This window comes from Erinaceus europaeus, chromosome 7 (genome assembly GCF_950295315.1).
Source record: "Erinaceus europaeus chromosome 7, mEriEur2.1, whole genome shotgun sequence".
NCBI classification, from domain to species: domain Eukaryota; kingdom Metazoa; phylum Chordata; class Mammalia; order Eulipotyphla; family Erinaceidae; genus Erinaceus; species Erinaceus europaeus.
In genome coordinates, this window is record NC_080168.1 from 85,999,115 (window position 1) to 86,008,858 (window position 9,744).

The window sequence follows — 9,744 nt, forward strand, 5'->3', positions numbered from 1 at the left end:
AAACTATCCATATGTCAACAACTGTACTGTAAACTATTAACCTCCCAAACAAAATGACGTTAATGATAATAGAGGTTATGCTGCAGCACAGCCGGTAGAACATACATGTTAGCATGCACACAAACCTCAATTCAAACCCCTGGTCCCTACCTGCCAGGGCCAGATTTCACAAGCATTAAAGCAGTGTTGTAATTATCTTTCTTCCTCTCTCCCTTACTTTCTCCCCCTTCCCAATCAGTTTTTCTTTGCATGTCTCTAAATAATGATAGTAATACAGAAGTTAAATTGCAATATCCTCAAGAGAGGAAAGGATCACTGGAATTCCATTGTGACTTGTACTAAAGCTGAGTTCTCTGCACCTTTTCTTCCGTCTTGCTAAGTGAAGCTGCACAAATAATAATTTGGAGCCACTAAACCACCCGCCACACCCGCCCACCCCTTCCCCCTCCCTGCACTGCCCTAGAATGCCGCCACCACATCTTTTCCACTGACTTGGCAGGTGGCTGTGGTTTGCTGCTTTCTGTCCCATTAACCTCTATTTTATCTGTCAAGAATCATATTCCCCATTGTTGAAAGCAGCAATTTGCCAACCAAGCGAGCTTAGAGTCCTGTGTGATGGAGCATTGCAGAGAGCAAAAGGGAAAGTTTAAACAGATTTGCTTCTCTAATTTCCTGAAAGGATCACAGGAAGGAAAAAAAAAAAACACTTGCCCTCTAGTAAAATGCTTTCTGTTTGCTTTATAATAACAAGTATTTCTGACCATTGCAGGAGAAGACAGGGAGCATGGACGAATAACCCTGCATTTCCTGCTCTCCTTTAATTTCATAGCCACCCTTAAATTGCTGTGCTGTTTAAAACTTAAACATTTTCTCTTTCCTAATCACCCAGTGTCCTCAAAGACTTTTATCTCTTGGTGTGAATTTCTTGTTATTGAGCATGTGGGCTTTTTTTTTTTTTTTTTTTTAACAATGGAATCATCTTCAGAGAGAAAAGTGTGCTTATCCTTTGAAGTTTAAAGTACAGTGTCTACCAACCTGCAGTTAGAAAACCTCTCACTGAGGTATAGATTATTATTTATATCTTTATCATCTTTTTAGCATCCCTCTTATATCTAGCTAGTATATTTTACATATTCCAGTGGATCGACCAGGGAAGTGACTCATCCAGTAAAGTGTGTACCTCACACACAAGAGTTCCTTGCCAGTGTCTGCACTGCAGTGTTTGTCCTACTTGTAGGCAAGGAAGCAGACTTCCATAGTCTTGGCCAGTCTGTCATTAACTGAAAGGCGCAAGAGTCATTTAGCTCTGAGAGGTGGAGCCAAGTGACTCTCTGCTCAAGGTCCTCTGAAGAAAGTTACATTGTAGACTGTGGGTGGAAGGCATTACCAGAAACTGAGGGAGTGACCCCAGGAGAGAGTCCAGGGAGCCAGAAGAGTTGGCAGAGCAGTTACAGCATCTCCTATGGCTCCCTCAGCCAGTTACAAACTCTTGGAGTGGAACCTTCTGCTAGTCTATTGATTTTCATTGGAAGAAGAAGAAAAAAAAAAATTGTGCCCTCTTTCTATGGTCCTCAGCTGACCAGACATTTAGTAGCTTCTCCTGTCATCTTTATTCAATGAATAGACTTGGATACAGTCACATATATTCTCCTCAAATAATTAGCCTCACCCGTTACTTTTTTTTTTCTCAAATAAGTGTCTACTAATAAAGAATAATGTGCTCTGCTTTTTTCGCGTGAGATCATGAGGCTGTGTCTAGGTCAATACCTTGTAATTAATGAGCAATTGACTGTGTCCTGTGTTATGAGCCCTCTGCTGAATGGACTGACCACGAATTTTGCTGACTTTTTGAAAAGTCCTCAACTACTCACCATCTTTTAGCAAGTGTATTCATGCTTCTTCCTCGATTTATTTAATCCAGCTAAAGAATAATTCAGAATGGAGATTACTCCCAAGACTCACAGCCACATTAACTACTGACTCCCTGCAAATCTGATGCAGGAAGAAGATTCTGGTACCCATGGCAAATCCTTGTCCTTCCTGTCAGGATTAATGAAGGTGATCTTTCAGTCTCTGTTATCCTGTTCAATTTAACCGACTCTGCATGAGACTCTAAATGCCTAGGTTTGGGACATTTGCTTTGAGAAACTCTCCCCAAAGGCCCAGTGCCAAAATAACACTAGGCTTTCTCTTAAAATAAAATCCCAGATGTCCTCAGCTTTTCAAGCTCTGGCCACCTGCCTATATTGCTTCCTTTCTTTCATTTTCCTTGTCCTCCTCTTTCATTCAATATTTACTTATTGAGCACCAATTAGGAGTCAAGCAGCTGCTGCTGTGGAGGTAACCAGAAACAAAATTCCATATTTATTCATTCCCCTGATTAAAGCTTTCCCGTTCATAGGAGAATGAAAAGAAATATTCACTCAATATTGACAAGCCATGGCATATTCTACAAAGACAAATGTGAGGTGAAGGAGTAGACTGACTTTGATTACATAGGAGGCACATTGGGAGGTGTCTTTACTGAGGTGACATTTGAGTAGAAGCCAGATTTCTAGAGATCTGGAAGTGGAACCTTCTGGGAGAAAGAATAATGAGTGTGAAACAAACACCCAAGCCAGCATATAAGCCTGATGTGATTCCAGAAAAGGCAACCAACATAACCAGAAGGAAAATAAAAGGGAAGGTGGTCATAAGGACTGAGAGGGAGACAGCAACTCATTCAAGGCCTCCTGAGACACTGGCAGAAGAATCTGTTTTAAGAATTTGCTGGAGGATTGAAGTCAGAAGGTGACTTACCAGGATTTATTTTGTTAAGAGTTAGCTGCATGGGTTGCTGTTTCTGGTGCTATTAGTGGCGGCAGGGGCAGGAAAGCAGAGAGAGCAGGTAAGACTGTAGGCATTTGAAAAGTGGTCAGACACATGGCCAGTTTGGGAGAGCAAGACATTGAGTCCTTGGACAGCTTGTTAAACTTTCCTTGACCTTTGTTTTTCCATCTGAAGGATTTACCTATGTCTCTTAGCCCTCTGCCCATTTTGCCTCCTGTAGCTTGGCTGGTGTTTCTCCTTAGAAAACTGACTTTTTAAAAATTTTTTGTTATTAATAGTTTGTTAAAAGACTGTAACATGGGAGTTGGGTGGTAGCGCAGCGGGTAAAGAGCACATGGCACAAAGCACAAGGACCGGCAAAAGAATCCTGGTTCAAGCCCCCAGCTCCCCACCTGCAGGGGAGTCCCTTCACAGGTGGTGAAGCAGGTCTGCAGGTGTCTTTCTCTCCCCCTCTCTATCTTCCCCTCCTCTCTCCATTTGTCTCTGTCCTATCTAACAATGACATCAATAACAACAACAACAACAAAAAACAACCAAGGGCAACAAAAAGGGAAAATAAATAAATATTTTTTAAAAGATTGTAACAATTTATAGTTCCACATCCACCAACCTCACATGCTAAAAATAACCACTATTAATTCTTATAAGTCTTACAAACAGTTTGCTTCTGTTTTGTTTGGATTTTTGTTTGTTTGTATGTTTGTTTTGGCAAGTTCATGTAAATCAGATCTCTGGATTCCACATGAGTGAAACCATCTTATAGTTATCTTTCTTCTCTTTACTCATTCACTAAGCACAATCACCTCCAGTTCCATCCATTTTTGTCCCAAAGGACACAATATCATCTTTTTGATTGCAGAGTAGAATTCCATGGATTTCTTTATTATACAATGTCCTTCCTTATCCCTGATAACTTTTCTTGCTTTGAAGCATACTCTCTAAAATTAATAAAGAGCTACTGTAGCTTTCTTTTCTAAAAGTGCTTATTTATTTACTGGATAGAGCCAGAGAGAAATTGAGAGGGAAGAGGGTGATAGAAAGAAAGATACCTGTAGCACTGTGTCACTGCTCATGAAGCTTCTCCCCTACAGTTGAGGACTGAGGGCTTGAACTCAGGTCCTTGCACATTATAACATGCACACTCGGCTGGGTATGCCACTGTCTGGCCACACTACTCTAGCTTTCTTTTCTTAATTGGATTTTTAGTAATATGGGTAAGCTATTACTATTACCATTGTGGGGTACTAAAACTATGATTACCATTAACAGTAATCCAACATCATTATGAATTTATCTTTATAAAATACTTGTATATTTATTTATTTATGAGAGAGAGAAATGGAGGAAGAGAGAGAACTAGAGCACCACTCCAGCACAGGCAATGCCAGGGATCAAACTGGGAATTTCATGCCTGAAAATCCAATACTTCTTTCACCACACCACCTCCTGGGCCATGGTAGTTTCATTTATATCACACTTCAGTGCCATATAAGGAAAGCTTTAACCTCAACTCAGGAAAATCTGGAATTTGCAGAAGGACTGCATCTATATTTTGAATTGTTGTCTAAGGTACCTCATTATGTATAGGGGTTTAGATGATTTAACTTAGGGCCAGCATCTTCCTCTCACCTGTCCTGATTGTTGTGGCCCCTTCTCGTCTGAGGCCAGGTGGGTGGGATTTGAGGAAGGAAGCCATCAGCTGTCTTGTTAGCTAATGAAAGGGTAGACTTGAAGTCCTATTGAAATACATGTTATTCTGCTTTTCTTCCATTTTGAGATCATCTTCAACGTGTGCTTTCCTTCCACTTGAGTGAGTATACCACATTTTTTTTTTCAACATTTTACTAAGATACTGGTGGACCAGGAGGTGGCGCAGTGGATAAAGCACTGGATTCTCAAGAGCATGGGGTCCCGAGTTCAATCCCTGGCAGCATATGTACCAGAGTGATGTCTTGGTTCTTTCTCTCTCCTCCTTTCTCATAAATAAATAAATAAAATCTTTTGAGAGAGAGGGAGAGAGAGAGAGAGAGAGAGACTGAAAAGACAATTCAGTGTGACAGAGCATAGGAGTTTTTTATTTTTTTATTGCCACCTGGGTTATTGCTAAGGCTTGGTGGCTGCATTATGAATCTTCCACTCCCAGCAGCTTTTGGTTTTTTTTCTTCTTTCTGTTTTTTATTGGATAGGACAGAGAGAAAGGACAGGGAAGATAGCAAGGGGGAGAGAAAGACAGACACCTACAGACCTGCTTCACCACTCATGAAGCATTTCCCCTGCAGGTGGGAAATGGGGGGTCAATCCCAGTTCCTGGCCCATGGTGATATTTACGCTTAACCGGTTCCACCACCGCCCAGCCCCGCAAAGCATAGGATTTGCATGCCTGAGAGGTCTCAGGTTCAGTCCCCAATACCACTGTAAGGTACAACCAAGTGGTGCTCTGCTTTTTCTTAAAAATAAATCTTTTTTTTTTTATTGCTTTAACATTGCTTTACAATACTATGAGATTTTATTTTTAGGAGTATAGTTTTACACTTGTGTGTGTGTATATACTACTCATGAAATCAGTCACCAAATTTCCAGTGCCTACACCAAAGAGACCTTTCCACTCCCACCCCCAACTGTTCCTTCCTCCTATAGTCACCACGCTTTTCAAAGAATCCCAAAATCAGTTTGATTATTTTTTGCAAATTTTTTTGTTTTCATTTTTATTTTTACATATATGCTCTACATATAAATGAAACTATCTGGTAGTTTCCCTTCACTATTTCACTTAGCATAACCACCTCTAGCTCAGTCTATTTTGTCTCAAAAGATACAGTGCCACCATTCTAATGCAGAATAGTATTCTGTTGAGTATTCCCACACTTTCACAGTTTCTTTATCCATTACTGTTGATGGGTACTTAGGTTGATTCTTTATATTAATTAATGTGAATAATACAATTATGAACATAGGTGTTCGTATATTCTGGGAAATTCATAATTTTTATGCCTTATGGCTATATGCTGGAGATTTTATGCATTTTTTGCTGCCAGGTTTCATTCCTGTGCGATTCAGTGATTTTTCTTCTTCTGGTGGACTGTTTTTTGTTTGTTTGTTTTTGCTTCCAGGGTTATCACTGGGGCTCAGTGCCTGCACTACAAATCCACTGCTCTTGTGGCCATTTTTTTTTCTTTCTTTTTTTTTTTTTAAATAAGACAAAGAGATATTGAGAGGGGAAGGAAAGATAGAAAAGGAGAGAGAAAGATAGACACCTGCAGACCTGTTTCAGCGGCCCCCCCACCCCCCTGCAGATGGGGAGCTGAGGCGAGGGCTTAAACCAGGATCGTGGCACAGATCTTTACACTTCATACTATGTTTGCTTAATCAGGTGCACCACTGCCCAGCCTCTTTTTTTTTTTTTCCTCTTATTCTGGATAGAGGGAGAAACACCATAGCACTGTTCCTTCACTTATGAAGCTTCCTCTTGCATGCTGATCCCATGTGGTGGCCAGAGTCTTGAACCTAGGTTCTCATACATGGTGACGCATACAGTCTGCTGGGTGAGCTATTCCCCAATCTCCAGCCTCCCTTTTACATTTTAAAGAATCTTCCTACCATTTTTCATGATGGCTGTACCCCTTTGCATTCCTGTCACCTTTCAAAAGGACATTTTATTTATTTTTATTTTGTTTTTAAAATAGTTCACTGTTTAACTTTAATGTTTTTATTTTTATTTTTATTATTTAAGATATTTTATTTATTTATTTTTAATGGAAGAGATACAGAGAGAAATAATATCTATATCTACATCTATATCTATGCCTATATATAGCGAGAGAGGCTAAGGTGCTGGGAGATGGCAAATAGATTAAGTGCACATATTACAAGCCTAAGGACCCAGGTTTGAGCTCCGGCTCCCCACCTACAGGGCTCCCCACCTACAGGACATCTGCTTCAGGAGTGATGAAGTAGGTCTGCAGGTGTCTAGCTTTCTCTCCCTCTCTCAATCTCTCTCTGTCCTATCTAATAAAAATTAGAAAAAAAAAAAAAAAAGGCTGACAGAGCAGAGGATTCATAGTGCCAGCACCAAGCCCCATTAATAACCCTAGTAGGGAGGGAGGCTGGGAGGGGGAGAGAGAGAGAGAGAGAGGGAGAGAGAGAACTATTCGCTCTGGTTTATGGTGGTGCTGATGATTGAACCTGGGACTTCAGAGCTTAAAGCATGAAAGTTTTTGCATAACCATTATGCTATCTTCTCAGCCCATGCAGTTTAGGCTGTAACACTATTTCTATGATAATGGGAATGAACTCTCTCTCTCTCTCTCTCTCTCTCTCTCTCTCTCTCTCTCTCTGTCTATCTGTCTGTCTCTCTCTCTCTTAGGGTACTGCTCAACTCTGGTTGATGGTGGTGTAGGGGATTGAACCTGGGATGTTGGAACCTCAGGCATGAAAATCTTTTTGCATAACCATTATGCTATCTCTCCCACCCCCTATGATAATAAAATGGTGGAAACAAATCATTACATATTTCAATTCTGCCTAAGGCAATTCAAGCAACCTGGATATCATGACTTTGTAAATATTATGGAATTGTAAACCAATGATATACCAACTGAAAGGTGAGATTATTTTGAAATACACATGTAGAGTCCACAAATATAACTGAGCTTCTCTGATTTACAAAGTCATGACTTTAATGTTTTATTCATTTTATTTTTTCCCCTTATGTTGCCCTTCTTGTTGTAGCCTTGTTGTGGTTATTATTCTTGTTGTTGATGTCGTTCGTTGTTGGATAGGACAGAGAGAAATGGAGAGAGGAGGGGAAGACAGAGAGGGGTAGAGATAGACACCTGAGGACCTGCTTCACTGCCTGTGAAGCGACTCCCCTGCAGGTGGGGAGCCAGGGGCTTGAACCGGGATCCTTATGCTGGTCCTTGCGCTTTGCACCACGTGCACTTATTTTATTCATTTATTTATAGGAGAGAGACAGAGAAATCAAGAAGGATAGGGAAGATAGTGAGGAAGAGAGACATCTGCATCACTGTTTCACCACTTGTGAAGCTTTCCTCTTGCAGCTGGGGACTGGGGGCTTGAACGCTGGGCCTAGCCAATTGTAACATGTGCACTCAGCCAAGTGCACCACCACCCAGCCTAAAAGATTCCAGGGATCAAACTCAGGTCCTCATACCTTGAAGCCCAAAGCTTTATCCACTGTTGCTGGGGCTCACTGCAAGCACTAGGAACCTACCACACCTGGAAGCCACCCCATCCCCCCCCTTTTTTTCGTTTTATTTGATAGGACAGAGAGAAATTCAGTGTGGGGGGGGAGAAGATAGGTAGAGAGAGAGGGAGAGAGAGAGATAGCTGCAGATCTGCTTCACCACTCATGAAGCTTACCCCCTGCAGGGAACCCAGATCCTTGTGCATGGCAACACGTGCGTTCAACAGGGTGCACCACTGCCTGGCTCCCAGAAAGGGTATGGTAATTTCACTTCCATACATACACAAGGGAGAAGTGATAGGGTTATTGTCAACCCATTGTGATGTGTTTCGGCTTTGTCTCCCTAGGTAAGTGTGAGATCGGCTGGGCTTATTACTGCACGGGGGCTGGAGCTGCTGCTGCCATGCTGCTGTGCACATGGCTGGCTTGCTTCTCCGGCAAGAAACAGAAGCAGTACCCATACTGAAGCTGGCCACCAAGAGCAGAGGAGAAGATGGAGACCCAAAGGACTTGGAAGGACCTCAACATCCAGTGACTTTCAAGAAATGGAGCAGCAGTCTTAATCCATTTGATGCTAATGAGATTACAAAAACCAACCAACCAGCCAACCCTTGGATTCACTAGCATTCTATAACACAGAAGGGTGTGCAAGCTTGGTGCATGGAATGCCAAGTGTTGACTGAGTGAGGAAAATGGACCAAATCCTAGAACTATTGCAGGGTGTTGGAAGTCTTCTATTCCAGAGAGTTTTGTTAAAATGGAACCCACACACAGGCACGCAGGCACATATGGACATGCACACAACACACCTATATATGCAAACAAAGGGTTTTGTTATTTGTCACTGAAGATCTCAGAGAATCACAAGGGCTAGCAGAAGCAGTATTACGTGGGGGAGCAGAATCGCCTGCAGAATGTTCCCTGTAGGTCAAGCGCTTTGAAAGCACACGAGCACACGCTGACCCGAAGCAGACACCCACACCCACGCGTGTGAACTGTGGCACAGACTGTAGGGGAGGGTGGGCAGTGCATTACTCCTCTGTTTCCTTTTTCATATCTGTTTAAAAGACAGTATTGTCACTTTATAAAGCATACATTAAGCCTAGTAGATGGACCAATAAGCCACTCAACCCACCTTTTATCCAACCTGTGTAAGCCCTTTATGCCTCCCCGTCCCTGACATGTTTGCAATGATTGTGCAAACCTTTAGAGTTAAACCTTCATATTTCCATATTATTCAACCATATGCAGTATTTCTCTCAAATGGCTTCTGCTATGATATTCTTAAGGAGCAAAGGGGCAGCTTTCTGTCTGTTGAAGGAGAGCATTCGCTTGGCTACAAGAGTGGTAAGAGACACTTTGAAATTATTACATCTTGCTTTCTTTTATCTTTTATTGTACTGTTTCACCACATTTATTTCAATATTCATTTTTGTAAAAAAAAAAAGTGCTGTTTTGTTTGTACTTTAAAGACTCTGTGAATAAACTGTCTTTGATCAATAGCTAAATGAATCACAGAGTGTTAATTCAGCTACGGACCTCGCTGCTTCAGTTTCCTAAATACAGCCTTTCAACTCCAACAGTCCTGTAAATATCCCTTTTCCTATTAAGACCTTCCATTAATTTATCCACTAATCACAAAGCCACCCATTGTTCTAGGCACAGAAAGCACTAAAAGGTGAGTAAGATATAGTTTCTGCTTTCAACTTAAA

The 9,744-nt window shown here is 41.5% G+C and overlaps 1 protein-coding gene across 6 annotated transcripts in view; it reads left to right on the plus strand.

The window, feature by feature from the left end:
• The window catches only part of LHFPL6 (LHFPL tetraspan subfamily member 6), a 294,740-nt gene extending 285,206 nt beyond the window's left edge, over positions 1-9,534 (plus strand). For all 6 annotated transcript variants that reach the window (XM_060194900.1, XM_060194897.1, XM_007521580.3 and 3 more), the window contains one exon: positions 8,380-9,534. In XM_060194900.1, coding sequence (XP_060050883.1) covers positions 8,380-8,498 — 119 coding nt within the window. In that variant the 3' untranslated portion in view covers positions 8,499-9,534. The remainder of the gene's footprint in view (positions 1-8,379) is intronic.
• Positions 9,535-9,744: the final 210 nt, after the last annotated feature.